The sequence below is a fragment of the Cololabis saira genome, chromosome 20 (assembly GCF_033807715.1).
Source record: "Cololabis saira isolate AMF1-May2022 chromosome 20, fColSai1.1, whole genome shotgun sequence".
NCBI lineage: Eukaryota > Metazoa > Chordata > Actinopteri > Beloniformes > Belonidae > Cololabis > Cololabis saira.
This window is the reverse complement of record NC_084606.1, coordinates 11,757,752-11,774,636: the sequence shown is the minus strand read 5'-3', so window position 1 is coordinate 11,774,636 and position 16,885 is coordinate 11,757,752. Positions and strand designations below refer to the sequence as shown.

The 16,885-nt window shown below is 40.7% G+C and overlaps 1 protein-coding gene across 1 annotated transcript in view; it reads left to right on the top strand.

The window, feature by feature from the left end:
- Positions 1-16,885, top strand: part of LOC133420764 (ephrin type-B receptor 4b-like) — a 43,652-nt gene that overhangs the window by 8,647 nt on the left and 18,120 nt on the right. Inside the window, exons 2-5 of the mRNA XM_061710562.1 lie at positions 8,538-8,608; positions 8,677-8,819; positions 11,316-11,679; positions 12,883-13,045. Of these exons, the coding sequence (XP_061566546.1) occupies positions 8,538-8,608; positions 8,677-8,819; positions 11,316-11,679; positions 12,883-13,045 (741 nt within the window). The remainder of the gene's footprint in view (positions 1-8,537; positions 8,609-8,676; positions 8,820-11,315; positions 11,680-12,882; positions 13,046-16,885) is intronic.

The following is a 16,885-nucleotide window of genomic DNA, read 5'->3' as shown; positions in this document are numbered from 1 at the left end:
ACCAGGTTTATGAACATCTGCACCTCAGAGTTGGATCATGAAACTTTTGCGCTCCCATTGCTGGTCGGATAAAATGATTTCCGCCTCCTGACTCAGACGTCTGACTCCAACCCCCCGACCAATCAGTGGCCTGTAGTGTGATGACGTCAGATACAGCCGACTCAGCCGCTTAGAACCTCGGCAGAGTAGAAACAGAAAAAGTATCTACTCAGCACGCCTCCACCCGCCTCGACCCCTAGTGGAGAAGCGCAAAACCGGGGCAAGGCGAGTCGAGTCGCGCTGAGTAGGTACTGGTGTAAAAGCGCCATTTGATAGCTTTTTTAGCTCGTAACTGAGGTAGCTCGTCTAGCTGACAGTTAAGTAAACATAGCACTGTGGCTTCTCCAAAACATCCAATAATTCAAGTCACTAAGAAGAACATTTAAACGGTTAACTTAAAATGTACCTGTCTCACCAGGTACCTCACGATACGATACTATCACCATAATTTGCCAACGATAATGATAATATCACGATAATATCTCGATACAGCGATAATCAATGTTGCAAGACATTCCATCCACGACACATTACGATATCTGTGTCACTGAATAGGGCAGGGGATCGATTCAAATGTCAAGAATCGATTCGATCAGATTCGATTCCGATATTGATTTGGGTTAGTGTTAGTAAAACTGTTTTTGAGCTGTTGCATGAATTATATGACTGTGTAGGTATGCAACATATTAATACTGGTATTATATTGAGATTAAACAGCAAGTATTAGCAGCTAATGATGCTGTAAGGACCAATCAGCTCCCAGAATGCTGATAGAACTGCTTTCAGAAACATCGTTGGGCAGAATTATCAAACAGATCCCGGACAGCTAAACAGGACGTATGAAATCGTTTTTATTTTTTCCCACATTCCGTTTAAATTTTTTCCATTTTCGGTATATATGCAATTATAACTGAAACTTGAATGTTTTCATACCTTTATACATATACAACATATTTAAAGGCAAAAACATGGCAGTAGTTATTCTCGTGTCCAACAAAACATTCCTTTTTTGGGCATAAACAAAAAAAATACCAAAAGTTGTAATGATGGAAAAAAATCAATCTAGACATACGAATCGATTTTTAGGAATTAATATGACAATTGATTTAGAATTGGATGTTTGCCGTTGACGTTACAGCCTGATTTTTGTTTGTGTTTAAACTTTCTTTAGAAACTTGGATCTTGTTTATGTGTTTGAGGGTCCCGACAAACACATTAATACCAGTACGTGTGTGTATGTATGTGTGTATTTGTATATTTGTGAGTGTTTGCAGTTTTTAGAAAGTATTTGGGTCGCAACAGCGTGCGCCCACACACACACACACACACACACACACACACACACACACACACACACACACACACACACACACACACACACACACACACACACACACACACACACACACACACACTTGCAGGGGTTGTTGGCTCAGGCCCCTGCTCTGATCAGAACCGTGTGTTCTGCGGTCAGGATCTGGTCTCCGGAGATACGGACCAGAACTTCTCTCCCTTCTGATGGGCCCTAAAGTGGGAGGGGCCTTGGTGTCCATCAGTCAGTGGGGTCGCTGCAGACAGGGGGCGCCTCGCCACCCGAGCCCACATGTTTACTTAACCTTCATTCATCGGAAGATCTGCTGAGTTTGAAAACACACATTCCTGCACCAGTGTCGTTATGGAAACGAGCACCCCCCTCCGCCTCCTCCTGGGGGGGTTGTGAGTCTGAGGCCCAACCTGAGCAGAGGGCGTCACTAGCCTCGCTTTTCCTCTGGATGGGAGCTTCCAGGTGTTTCCTTTATTCCGCTTTTGTGTCAGTGGGAGAAGAATGAGGTCGTTGTTGCTCCGAGTTGTAGTTCATTCCTTCACAATTCCTGCCATTTCTCCGCTTCACCTTTACTTCCAGTCTTGGTTGTTCTGATACCGAGGGATGAAAAGGTGCATCCATCCTCATCCGTCCTCCACGGGGGCCCACTGGCACATGTGTGTGTGTGTGTGTGTGTGTGTGTTTCAGCGTCTCTTCTGCTTCTGCTGCACTACATCACCTTTCGTCGGCCCACTCAACCTGGGGTCTGCAACCTGCGGCTGGAGCCGCATGCGGTTCTTCATCCTCATTGTAGCGGCTCCCTTTGACCTTGAAAAAAAACCCGAACATAAATAAATGATATTTCTGAATTCATTTTTAGTCATATAATTAGTTTATTTTGTTGGGCAGTTATCTTGGAGTTTGAGTTGATGCCATCTAATTTTAAAAGAACTATTTTTAATTTCTATATTTATTTTTAAAGCTGCTAAGCTGCAGCTACATTTTTTTATTTGTATTGAAGTGGGGTAGTTTTTATTTTACTTTTACACAAACATAGACTGAAGTAGGACACTTTTAGCACACCGGATATGCAGAAAGGTGCGTCGGAGGAGGAAAGCTGCAGCCAATTATAAAAAAGGAAAACTCCCGCGCACCTTCTTCTCATCGTACTTGTGTTTAAGCATGCGTTGAAAAAGGTCTATGACCGAAACGTTGGCCCAATAAACACAAGTATGGTGAGAAGGTGAGAAAGTGTCTGAAAGTTTTATAATTGACAGAAACATAGACTGAAATAGGCCTACAGTTATAGTTATATAGTTATAGTTTTATTTGGATCCCCATTAGCTACAGCAGAACTGCAGCTATTCTTCCTGGGGTCCGACACATCATACACAGTACATTACAACAAAAAATTCAAAGCAAACCTGAAAAGGTAGCATATAAAAAATAAAGGAAAAACAGAAAATAAAGAAGAATAAAAAGTAATTCCGTTTAACATTTAGATATAAATAAAAACAATACATATTCATACATTTTATAACATCAACAAATTCAAACAATGTATAGTTACCATAGTTTGCACCAATAACCATTTTTATAAATATTCATTTATTCATATATATATATATATATATATATATATATATATATATATATATATATATATATATATATATATATATATACATATATACATACCCATATACTATCTACATTATTTATGTATTTATTTATTTAATAATAATTAAACAAGTTTTATATGTATCTATTCAAGAGATGTTTCTTTACTATTTGAATTATTTTATGTTAACAGTTTGCTTAAAGTGTTTGGGAAGTGGGTTCCATGCAGACATAGCTCACAGTTCACAGTTTAATTTACTTCAAAGTATTCCTACAAATGCACACTGCACTTCTGTTGTTATATTTAGGGGTTGTAACAGGAAAAATAAATAAAAGATGAAAACTTTTAAAATCTCTGCTCTTTCTTGCGGCTCCCGACAATTTTCTTTTGTAGAAGTGGGGGCAAAATGGCTCTTTTGATAAAAAAGGTTGCACTAGACGCTCAGGTGTTGAGTATCAGGCCTGATCACATGACACAACATCACCACAACAGAAAGCTCCGAACCTGCAGGCGGGAAACATGAGAGAGCACGCAACGCACAGCCGATGGTCCAACTGGATCCAGAAACAGAAGATCGTCATGTTACAGACGTGTCCTCGTCGAGCTGGAGATGATTACGGTCCCCTAACGTACATGAACAAGAACAGACACTCACACACACAGCTGGAGCGTGTTTTCATCATTAGCTTCATGTCAGTTACACTCCATCAGCTTTAACTGGATTAACAATCTGTGGTGGTGTGAAAAACACTCTGACCCGCCACACACACACACACATGCATGCACGCATCGCCTCACTCCTTTCCTCTAATTGCTTCCGTCACTTCTTGTTCTAATTAACCAACAGCAGAATTCTAAAGAGCCCGTTTGTGTGCAATGGTTCTTGTTGTTATTACCTGATGAGGACCGCAAGCAACCAGCGAGGCTGCTGGAAGTCCTTGTTTGCTGGAGTGGGACCTCGAGTGGGGACTGAAGTTAACTTTGTGCTGGTTTTTACAAAATGAATGGGAGTCCATGGAATGTCCCCACACGGATATCTGGCCAAACGTTTGTGTGTGTATGTGTGTGTGTGTGTGTGTGTGTGCGGTTCCAGCGTGGATCAAGTGAAAGCAGCCATTTCACGGTTCCGCCCGACTGCAGCCGAGGAATGACGCCTCTGGAGGCCTCGGACGGCTGCTCGGCGTCTCGTCAGCTCCACTTTTTAATGTCCTGATGACAGTTCTGGGAGTTTAATGTCCTGTGAAGTTGAGAATGAAGCAGAAGTCCTTCAGGGCAGGACTCTGAGCTCAAGACAACACGACATGACGTGTTTAAGTGCTGAAGGTTTTCATCTGAGGCCTCCTCAGTCAACTTTTACTCCTCAAACTTTTGTGGCGTCTCTGTGGAATACAAAATTCAGTGAAACTCACTGGAACTGGATCAGAGTTCACCGGCTCAGATTGTCTGACGGATGGATGAGTCCTCAACTTCACCTTCTTTACCGGTCACTTGTTTTAATTAAACTCGTGAGGCCTTCAGAGAACCTCAGGAAGTCGCGTTGTTGCTGCATCAATTTGGGTCTTAGGGGTTCGGTTGTGTAGAAAACTAAAAAAACACTTTAAACAAATCACTCTTACACATTTTTGTCATAGTTCATGACTTTCTTCACCATCTAAACCTCCTCCAGACGAAAAACAGACATTTTCAGGGCGGTTTTCAGGTTAAAGTTCTCCATTTGGGAACTTTCCACCGTCATTAACAGGAATTTATGAGAAAAAGTCTGTTAGCAGAACAATGACTCTGCTAACAGGCTATGAGGCTAACCAGCTGCAGCTTTGGCTCATTTGGTTGAAAACAATGAAAAAAAAATCTCTTAAATTATTAGATTTATGAGCAAGCTCACTATTAGCATGTTGGATTTGCTGGCTAACTAGAAGAACGCTAGAAGTTTAATATGACTTTGCTAAAAGCCATCTTTCTAAATTATTATTAATTAGTTAACATTTAGCATTTTAGCTTTTGTGGCTACTTTGATACAACAAAAATACTAGCTCTTTAGCAAGTAAACTTTTAAAAGGCTAGCATTGTAGCTAGTGTACATTCAGTCTTATTTACTAGCTAACGGCTGTATTTATAGAAATTAAATAGAGCTTTTAGAAATTAAATTAAATAAATTCTAAAGCTAACTTATTTACAGGTAATTTAATAGACTAGCACTCTCCAGCTAGCAACTTAAATCGTAGCTTGATTGTATTTAGCATGTCTTCTCATGTCTGAGTAGCACGCTGCTCTATAAAGATGCTACAAGGTTCAAAGTTTTCTAGCAGCTGAGGGGGCTAATGTTGACAATATAAATATTCAGTTATGGGGAATTGGCTAGCTTATTATTAGCATATTAGATTTACTGGCCAGTGTAATCCAATTGAACCTTTGTCAGCCTTCTGATTGGTCCCTGACTGACCAATCAGAAAAATCATCCTCCGTTGCTACATCCGGGTCAGAATATCCGGTTGGACAAAACAGTCGTCTCTCTCCTTCACATCAGTGGAAAAAGCGTAGTTTTTACTTGCCTTGTATCTTAATTGAAATCACTGGATTATTTTTTTAAAAAGTTCGTATTAGTAAAAGGGAACACTTGTAGTGTGGTGAGGGTGCCGCGTATTTTTAACCCCAAACTGGCAGAAATAAAATCCGTACTTCCAATACAAAGTTGGTTCGGCACCAGGCTACAACGCGATTATTTATTTATCTTAAAATGGTTACGCGGTGTGCTCGCTTGTAAAGGTGACACCCGCTACCCAGAGAGAATCACAGGAATACATTTCATCCCAAAACCAACAATAAATTGCGAAAAATGTCTGCTCTGGATAAAGCTATGTGACGGCCAGACTCGCAGTTTAACCCTTCCACCGTGCTATCAGCTAAACTAATCAAAAGATCTTGTTTTCGCCGAAAACGTCAGTTTTTTAAACTCACTACACGGTACCTGAAGTGTTCCTTTTTATTTATATCTACTTGCTGTTGTTTTTATTTGGTACAATAATTTGAAATAAAGTGATGTAAAACCCTGTTTTTACAATGGAAGTGGAAGATAGAGATGACAGTTTTGTCCGACCTAGCAACGGGGACGGGGCTTGACAAAGGGTCAATTAAAGCTAGTAAAGTTAAGTAGCGTGATTTCAGCCATTTAAACATGAATGTGCGCTAATTAGCTCATGTTTGCATTTTTGATTTCCTGGCTAGCTATCTCATAAACACAGAACATGGTAGCTAGTTATTGGTTTGTAAGTAACTTAAGAGGCTAGTTAGTGTTACAACTAGCTGAGCTAGATGCAGTATTTAAGTGTTAAAGCAAGTTCCGCTGTAGATTCTAGTGGATGTGGATTCCTGTGGATTCTAGAAGTTATTAGTTTAGATATGATGAAAGTTCTTTAAATCAGTTTACGCCTCTTTTCAAAGTTTGACTCACTGTTTCCTCTTTAAGATAAAACTATTAATCCACAAAGTAAACACTGGTGCCAGAGAATTCTGGGAGACGGAGTACCAAACACAAGTTTGTGCTTATCAATTAAAAATAAGATAAACTGCAGATAGATAAAGTGGAGCATAAGAAATGAAACTCAGGATAATAAATCAAATATACAGAGTAACTAACTAGGGAAATGAATTAAAACTCTAAACATTGACGTTCTGAAGAAGTTTAAACTCGTGTTAACTCGTGTTCTCATGTGGAGCGTTCCAGGGGAACCAGCAAATGTTTCTGCTGGTTGATGGGAATCGTCCACGTTCACAGACGGTCCCTGCTGAAGGAGAAGCTGTCTGGTGTTCTGGGGGAGGAGCTCCTGTGGCGTTCAGAACTCTATTCCCGTTTTTCCCACATATTCCTGTTATTTCCTTTGGCACAATTCCATTCATGTCCCTGGACTTGTGCAGCTCAGAGTCTCAGATTGTGTTGTTTGGGTTCTGCAGGATCAGAACTTCTCCAAACCTTCTGTGTTTCCCCGTCTGCAGACCAGATGGTCCCTCACAGGGGGCTTTGAGGTCTGAGGACTACGTTCTGTGGCGGATTGATCTGTGTTGTTGCGAGGGGGGTGCGAGTCGTCTGCATTCCTCCTGCATGTGTCACAGTTCGTCCTCCAGCTCTGATCAGACCCGGGAGGAGTTGGTTCAGGTTTCAGTTCTCTGCCGGTTCCACGTACTGGATCTGATCATGACCACTAGGGTCTGGATCCAGACCTGCAGGTCCTTTACTGACCACTAGGGTCTGGATCCAGACCTGCAGTTCCCTTACTGACCACTAGGGTCTAGATTAGGGCTGGGCGATATGGACCAAAAGTCATATCTGGATATTTTCTAGCTGAATGGCGATACTCGATATATATCAATATTTTTTCTGTGCCATAATTGGGGTTTCCCCCAAAGCATTATAGCATAGCATCTAGGGATGGGCGGTATGGACTAAAAAATGTATCACGATAATTTCTGGCATTTATCCCGATAACGATAAAAAAAATACCAATACAAAAAGTGTCATCAACGGCAATCTTTCTTTCTTTCTTTCTTTCTTTCTTTCTTTCTTTCTTTCTTTCTTTCTTTCTTTCTTTCTTTCTTTCTTTCTTTCTTTCTTTCTTTCTTTCTTTCTTTCTTTCTTTCTTTCTTTCTTTCTTTCAGGCTCATTTCTTTCTTTCTTTCTTTCTTTCAGGCTCCTTTCTTTCTTTCTTTCTTTCTTTCTTTCTTTCTTTCTTTCATGCTCATTTCTTTCTTTCTTTCTTTCTTTTATTCTTTCTTTTTTTCTTTTATTCTTTCTTTCTTTCTTTCTTTCTCATTTCCTCAATTTATCGTTTTTACCGCGAGATGACAAATTCTTACCGTGGGGAATTTTTTTGACGGTTTATCGTGAACGGTAAAATATCACCTATTCCTAATAGCATCTCTGTTAGCTTCATTTTTTCTGAGGCAAACCCTTAAAAAAACAGTCAGTTTTAATACAAAGCCTTGTGCCAAATGTCACACAGGTTCCTTTATTAACAGAGGTCTGCACAATATCAAAATGTATAAAACAAACGAAATAAAAACAAACTGCCTGCATATATAGAATAAAAATGCTTCTTGAATAAAATAAAACAAATATCCCTTTCCTGCATAACAATTAAATTAAAATACACTGTGCAATTAATACAATGTAGACAGTAACAGGCAGCCTTTTCCACAATAATTTCCGCAAATAACAAAACATTTGTGCAAATCTCAAATAAAACATTCAAGTCAATTTGTCACAATATAAGCTATATCAAAATCATATATACATATATTTTTTTTTTCAATCGATATAAATAATATTGTCTCGTACCATATCGCATTTGAAAATATATCGATATATCTTTAAATCTCGATATATCGCCCAGCCCTAGTCTAGATCTAGACCTACAGTTCCTCTACTGACCACTAGGATCTGGATCCAGACCTGCAGGTCTGTTCTTTTGAAGGTTTTGGTTCATGGTGGACTGAGCTTGAAGATTAAAAACTCACAAAAAGTCTAACTGCTTCTCCCCACCCCTTCTGTTTGTCCCCACCCTTCTCTCCACCCCCTCTCAGAGGTTCTGATGAACACAAAGTTGGAGACGTCGGACCTTCGCTGGACCAACCATCCACCTGATGATGACACGGTAAGCCCCGCCCCCTCCTGTTGTCGCCGATCACATGACTGAGTCTGACCAATCCTGTCTGTCCGCAGTGGGAGGAGGTGAGCGGCTTCGACGACGAGTCCAACAGCGTCCGGACCTTCCAGATCTGCACGCCCAACAGCCCGTCCTCCTACTGGCTGAGGACGCGCTGGATCCCGCGGCGGGTGGCGACCACGCTCTACGTGGAGATCCGGTGGGTGGAGGGATGGACGCTGCTCTCAACTGAAGCTACTCTTAAATTAAATACTCACCTGCTGCACTCTACTGCCCTTACTTTTTAACAACTTGTGCTTTTTATTATTTTACTTCTTTTTCTTATCATTTTATTTCATTTTATTTGTTATTTAAGCGTACTCTTAAATTAAATACTTTATTTTTTTTAATTTTTGTTACACTAGTGATGGATAAGCCTTGAATGCAGGCATTTTATTTTTATTTTTTAAACTTTATTTAGCACAAAGAATGTACAGATCAAGGCCGGGGCGAAAAAGTAATAAAATTAGTAAATAATTACATCAACGATGGTGAAGATAAGAGATTCACACAAGAAACAAAAACAAACAAAACAAATAAAAAGCACAAGGACAGCAAGGTACAATAAAACCAGAAAAGCAAGGACTGCGTTATGGATGAGTACAGTTTTTTGGCCACCCTATTCATATTATCAATCTTTTTCATAGATTTAAAGTAGTTGGTAAAAAAATGTAAAACATATAGTATAGGAGGGAGTATTTCCATTCCACTTACAAGTGTGAATATGATATTTACCAAAAATAATTACCAGGTTGATTGAATGCAGGCATTGTGACGTAGAATTGTCAAATTGGTTTAATTCACCATACAAATTGTTACAGATTACTTTTGTAATACTGTATTTGACCCCGTCTTTGTACGTTTTGACCAGATAGAAACGTAATTCTTGCCATTGTAAGAATGAGATGTACCTGCTGGACTCTACTGCCCTTACTTTTTTTCTTACTGTTTTTCGCGGGGGTTTCGTTACAAAAAGAACCCGTGATAAAAAATCTGCGAAGTAGCAACCTTTTTTTTTTACAATTATTATACAAGGCTTCAGCCCCGCCCCACCACGCCCCGATTAATTGGATTTGAACGGAAGGAAATGAAAAATGATTATGAAAAAATATATAATAAATACAAATTGTGACTGGCGCGTATTTCACTGTTCTTCTGATGCCGCTGCATCCTGACTCGCTCTGTAGCGTCTTTTTATTCTAAAGCCCGCGGTGCAGGTGTGTTTTTTCGAGAGAAGAACACAGTTATGGGTCGTTGTTGTCGTTTTTTTTTCTTCTGGGCAAAAAGATTCTTATAAACCGACATGACACCATGGATTATATCTGAGAACTGTAATGAACGATTCATCAAAGGGTCCCGTTCTTGAGCTGCTGCTGAAGCTCATTGGTCGTTCTCAGCATTGTTGCTAAGCAGCCAACGTTATTGACACACAGAAAGTGCAGAAGCGGGGAGACTGTTTAACCAATCAGAATGCAGAAAACACGATGCACAATGCAAATCTGTGAAGCAGCGAGACGTGAAAGGTGAACCGCGTTATAGCTAGGGATGTCCCGATCAGGTTTTTTTGCCCCCGAGTCCGAGTCCGAGTCCTTTGATTTTGAGGACTTGCCGATACAGAGTCCCGATACTTTTATAAAACAATAAAAAATGAAGAAGAGAAAAGAAAATTATGCAGGATGACCCTTTTATTATATTTTAACATGTGTACTGTAAACTGAGCACATAGGAGGTAGGCAGCTTGAACATTCTTAAGTCAGTATAAAAAATTTTAATGAGCAGAGAGACTGCATCTGCAGCTGATGTGTTGCCTGCCATTACAGGTAATTTTTATTCATCATTTTGTTTGGTAACATTTTATTTATATTGTTATTTGAAAAGGAGAACTTCTCCTTTTCCTTTTTTTTCCTTCTTTTTCTTCTTCTTCTCATAATTTAATTAACTCATCATGCACTTTTTTTTGCAAAAGCAGCTTTGTCCTTGCCACCCCTCGAAATCCCCATTTGACAAATCTTACAGTTTGCGACAGCATTGTTCTCCTCGTTCACTCTGAAGTAATTCCACACAACAGACATGATAGCATAGGGCTGCCTCAGCTTCAAAACAAACAGGCGTGCTCTGCGCGCATGCGGTGTATGGCTGCCGCTCCGAGCCCACTACTCCACGTGTGCGTTGATTTATGGTCCCGCGTCACACCAACGCAGAGCCTTCAACACGTCGCCGCGAACCCTACGCTGTAGACTCTGCGTCGGTGCGACGCAGAACCATAAATCAACGCACACGTGGATGTCGGCGCCAGTGAGTATTTTCACCGGACATTTTGACCGGAGAGATTATAAAATACCGGACTTCGGCATATTTTACCGTACAAAGTCCGGCAATTACCGGACAACGGAAACCCTGATATATATATATCCGATTCCTGATCGGCTCATAACGTCCGAGTCCGGATCGAGTCTGCAATCACGTGATCGGATCGGGACAACTCTAGTTATAGCCAGGGATTACTGTACTGTTTAATTGTGTCTTGCCGCTTTTAATGTTGATGTAAAGCACTTTGAATTACCTTGTGTTGAATTGTGCTATACAAATAAACTAGCCTAGCCTTGCCTCATCCTGATGCTGTAAGCGTTTGCTGATGACGTCACGCCCTCCGCAGGTTCACCATGATGGAATGTTCCGGGCTGAACCAGCGCCACTGCAAGGAAACCTTCAACCTGTACCACTACGAGTCGGACAAGGACGACGCCACGCCCAGCCAGCCCGCCTGGATGGAGAACCCGTACACGAAGGTGGGCACCATCGCTGCAGACCACCTGCTGCGGCGAGGCGGCGAGCGCCGCTCCAACGTCAAGCTGCTGCGGCTGGAGGCGGTGCAGGGGGCGGGGCTCTACCTGGCCTTCCAGAGCCAGGGCGCCTGCATGGCGCTGCTCGCCGTCCGCGTCTTCTACCGGAAGTGTCCGCCGCGCCGCCGGGCCTTCGCCTCCTTCCCGGAGACCGTCCCTCACTCGCTGGTGGAGCAGGTAACCATGGCGACGGCCGGTCTGAGCACACACCAACATCGGGTTGTCGGGTCGGGTTTCACCAGAACGTTAGGACAAAATTACGGAAGAGTGTTAGGGCCAGGCAGGGGAAAAATAAAAACAATATTTTAGAGGAAGAAGATTTTTTTTTCGAGAAAAAAGTTGAAATGTCGAGAAAAATGTCGAGAAAAAAGTCGAAATGTTGAGATTATTATTAAAGTTAAATTTCGAGAAAAAAGTAAAAAATGTATTTCAACTTTATTCTCGAAATATAGACTTTATTCACGAAATTTCGACTTTATTCTCGAAATTGTATTTCAACATTAATCTCGACATTTCAACTTTTTTCTCGACATTTCAACTTTTTTCTTGAAGTGCACAATAAAAAAAAATCTTCCCCACTCAAATATTTTTTCTCCTGCATGGCCCTAATAATAATACTCTTCCATAGAAAATCACCGGCTCCTGAGAGTAAAGTCTTTTATCTGGAAAAGGTTACCGAAACTGGGGAGGGTGGGATATATGTAGCGTTGTTTGTCTTAAAAAATGTTGAAAAATCTTATAAATAAATAATAATTATTGAGTCAATAATAATAATAATAATAATAATAAGTTATTATTGTTAGATTATTGACATACTTTTAGCATGTATCTTTTTCTTTATTTATTTCTTGATTTATTGTTGTGTTTAATGTGTTTTAATTGTCAATCGTTGGTACTTCCTCTTACATTAAATACAGCATTCTTTCCAAAAAAAAAAAAAGGTTACAGAGAACAAAACTATTCAGTGTAGAAAAGTTAAAGTCTTTTACCGGAAAACTTTTGACAAAAACTCGACTGACTACATTCGTCATGTAAATGTACTCAGTTATTTTATGAGGAAAGTGTTGACAGGTAGAAACAGCTGATACGAGGTCGTGTGGCACCAGAGAGGCCCGGGCCTCTCGCTCCACCTCCTCCAGCTCCGGCGTGTCCCGTAAGCTGGTCTGGTGGACTTATCGTTGTTGATCTCACGTTGTTATTGTCTAAGACTTATATTTTTAAAGATTTTTATGCTTTCACACTAGAAATGGGGAATAAAAAGGGGCGGTACTGACATCTGTAGACGCGTGCAGACTGCTACATCGTCAACGACATGATAAACATTTTCGTGAGACAGCAGGCTTTTATTGTGACAGTCCCTGACAGCTGTGTGCTCTGCAGGCCCAAGGTGTGTGTGTGGAGAACGCCGTGACGCCGCCCGGCGAGAACTCGCAGCCTCCCAGCATGCTCTGCGGCGAGGACGGCCAGTGGGTGGGACAGCCCACGTCCAGTTGTGCCTGTCGGCCCGGATACGAGGCGGGAGAGTCCGACGTGCACTGCAGAGGTGAGACCTGCTGCTCCGAGTCGAGACCTGCTGCTCCGAGTCTGCCGAGCAAAGTTAGGCTCTGAACAGAGCTGGGATCTGGGACCAGAGTTTGGTTCTAGATTAAAGTTTAGTTCTGGGATCAGAGTTTGGGTCCAGATCAGAGTTCGGTTCTGGGATCTGGCCTGGGCTCTGAGAGTATGTGTTCTGTGATCTGGACTCATCAAAGTTTTACAAGACAGAAGATTACAAGAAGGAAGTCTTGATTTTACGAATTTTCTCAATTTTGAAGCCTGAATTTTAAAAGGAAAAAAGTTTTATCTTATTTATGATATAAATAAAAATATCCAGATTTTAGCAGGAAATGGTTGTTGTATTCATTAAAAAGGTGTATTACAAGAAAATTAGAATATTGTGATTTTCTGTAATGCAATTACAAAAACTAAAATGTCATACATTCTGTATTCATTACAAATCAACTGAAATATTGCAAGCCTTTTATTATTTTAATATTGCTGATCATGGCTTACAGCTTAAGAAAACTCAAATATCCTATCTTAAAAAAAAATAGAATATTATGGGAATCTTAATCTTAAAATGTAAACCATAATCAGCAATATTAAAATAATAAAAGGCTTGCAATATTTCAGTTGATTTGTAATGAATCCAGAATGTATGAAGTTTTTGTTTTTTTAATTGCATTACAGAAAATAAAGAACTTCATCACAATATTCTAATTTTCTGAGACAGTCCCGTAATGTTAATAAAAGTTGTACAAGAAAGGTCAGAATTTTATAGAAAAACAAAATACATGCAATAAAACTCCAGAAAATAAAAATGAAAAACAAAGTTTACAAATGAGATAAAATATCTGATAAATATCAGGAAACTGTAGAAATGTTCATCAACTTTAATTACCGGTAATGAAGTTAAAAAACACGAGAAGACAGTAATTCAACACCTGACCACGTGACCACCTGAACAACTGAACACCTGAAGCAGCTGATGTCGGAGCTGGAACCAGCACTTGCAGAGCTTTGACGGGACTCACATTAGGAATGGGCGATATTTTACCGTTCACGATAAACCGTCAAAAAAATTCCCCACAGTAAGAATTTGTCATCTCGCAGTAAAAACTATAAATTCCCCTTGATGACATTTTTGTGTAAAGCTGATTTATGGTTCTGCGTTAAATCCACGCACAACGTACGTGAAGGAAGGAAGGAAGGAAGGAAGGAAGGAAGGAAGGAAGGAAGGAAGGAAGGAAGGAAGGAAGGAAGGAAGGAAGGAAGGAAGGAAGGAAGGAAGGAAGGAAGGAAGGAAGGAAATTAGCAGGAAAAAAGAAAGAAAGAAAGAAAGAAAGAAAGAAAGAAAGAAAGAAAGAAAGAAAGAAAGAAAGAAATGAGCAAGAAAGAAAGAAAGATATGAGCCTGAAAGAAAGAAAGAAAGAAAGAAAGAAAGAAAGAAAGAAAGAAAGAAAGAAAGAAAGAAAGAAAGAAAGAAAGAAAGAAAGAAAGAAAGAAAGAAAGAAAGAAAGAAAGAAAGAAAGAAAGAAAGAAGGATAAATTCCCGTTGATGAGGTTTTTGTGTAACAAACATGGAGGATCTGAGTCATTCCAGTTTTGCAGTACAGGTGTAACTCATTAAATTGTTTTTTATTAATTCAATTTAATTGGTGTAGTTTAGTAGCATTTAGTATTCTTTTAGAGCAGTGTTTTGGGGGCTGAATGTGGTGATATATTTATAGTTACAAAGGTGGAGTTGAATTGGTATTTTTTTTATCGTCATTTTTATTGTTATCGGGATAAATGCCAGAAATTATCGTGATACATTTTTTAGTCCATACCGCCCATCCCTAACTCACATCCACATCCCGTGACCCCCTCTGGCCGGTGGATGTCTAGCTGGTGATCCGGGTAGAACCAGAGGTCCAGAACCGTGCTGGTGAACGTTTCGGACCAGTGCGTTTATCTCAAACGCGGAGCAGGAGGCAGCGGGTCGCTGGTCTGGATGCCGGCCCGACGGGAGCCCTCGCTGGCGTTCGGCGGCTCCTGTGATGGATGAAAGCGCGGCGAGGTCGGCCGTCGAAGCTTCCTGTTATTCTCTGAGAGGTCAGCTGACCGCCGGCAGGAAATGCCGCCTCGGCAGGCGGCTGCCGCTGCTGCTGGTCGACCTCGGGAGGCTTGATTGGAGAGGTCAGAGGTCAACTCCTGCTGCTGTGTCACACACACACACACGCTCGGCTGGCAGCGGCCACTGGTGACATCACTGCAGCATTTTCCACATCCTGCTGCAGCCGAGGTCACTTCCTGTCTCTCATTGTCTCCACGAGGCTGCACTCCTCCCTCCATCCCTCCATCTGTGGTCCCCGACTCCGTCATCGTGCTCTAAATTTGACTGAAACTCAAGGATTTGTTGTGTGTCGTTTCCTGCTGCAAGTCCCCAGCTCTGGTTCTGCTGGGTCTGCTGGCGACTGCTGTGAACCTAAAACCCAGAGTAGCGGACCTGAAACCAGGACTAGTGGACCTAAAACCCAGACTAGCGGACCTGAAACCAGGACTAGTGGACCTGGAACCAGGACTAAAGGACCTGAAACCAGGATTAATGGATGTAAAACCAGGACCAGTGGACCTGAAACCAGGACTAGTTGATCTAAAACCGAGACTAATGTAACTGAAACCAGGACTTTTAGATCTGAAACCAGGACTAGTGGACCTGAAACCAGGACTAGTGGATCTAAAACCAGGACTAGTAGATCTGAAACCAGGACTAGTGGATCTTAAACCAGGACTAAAGGACCTGAAACCAGGACTAGTGGATCTTAAACCAGGACTAGTGGATCTTAAACCAGGACTAAAGGACCTGAAACCAGGACTAGTGGATCTGAAACCAGGACTAGTGGATCTTAAACCAGGACTAAAGGACCTGAAACCAGGACTAGTGGATCTTAAACCAGGACTAAAGGACCTGAAACCAGGACTAGTGGATCTGAAACCAGGACTAGTGGATCTTAAACCAGGACTAAAGGACCTGAAACCAGGACTAGTGGATCTTAAACCAGGACTAAAGGACCTGAAACCAGGACTAGTAGAGCTGGAACCAGGACTTGTGGATCTGAAAACAGAAGTAGTCTAGAACTGAATTAGTGGATCCAGATTTGGATCCGGCCCCTAGTGGTCAGTAGAGGACCTGCAGGTCTGGACCCGGACCCTGGTCTAGTGTTGTAGGGCAGTGGTTCCCAACCTTTTTTCCTTGTTCCCCCTACTTGTGTCTAAGACCAGCCAGGCCCCCGACCCGTACGTACTAACACCAGAATAGTTTTTAATTGAAAAAAATGAACATTAATTATGTTTTTTTGATACATTTCTCTTTGGTTTACTCTGTATACATATGACTTTGTCTTTCTCCAATGTCACCAATGTATAAAATACGCACAAAAGGACATACAAATATTTCTGAAAAATGTCTCTTTTAATATGAGACCAACATTTATTTTTTATTTTTTTAAATAATAAAAAAAAAAAAATTAAAATAAAATAAATTAAAATAAAATTAAAGTAATAAAAAAAAAAAAAAAAAAAAAAACAACATTAAGTGCTCCCCGTTCAGTTGTTGACTCCTCCATATTATTATTATTATTATTATTATTATTATTATTATTATTATTATACTCCTCCATATCCGTCAAATAATCCATTGAACGCCTCAGTATTAAGAGTAGTAAGCTTTTAGGTGCATTTAGATCTCTTCATGTCTTATGCTATCTTAGCATTTCACCCCCATTTTTTATATAGCTCTCCCATTTAGCCCAGACCAACATTTTTTAACATATTTCCTTTAACAACCTGTCGGAGTAGATTA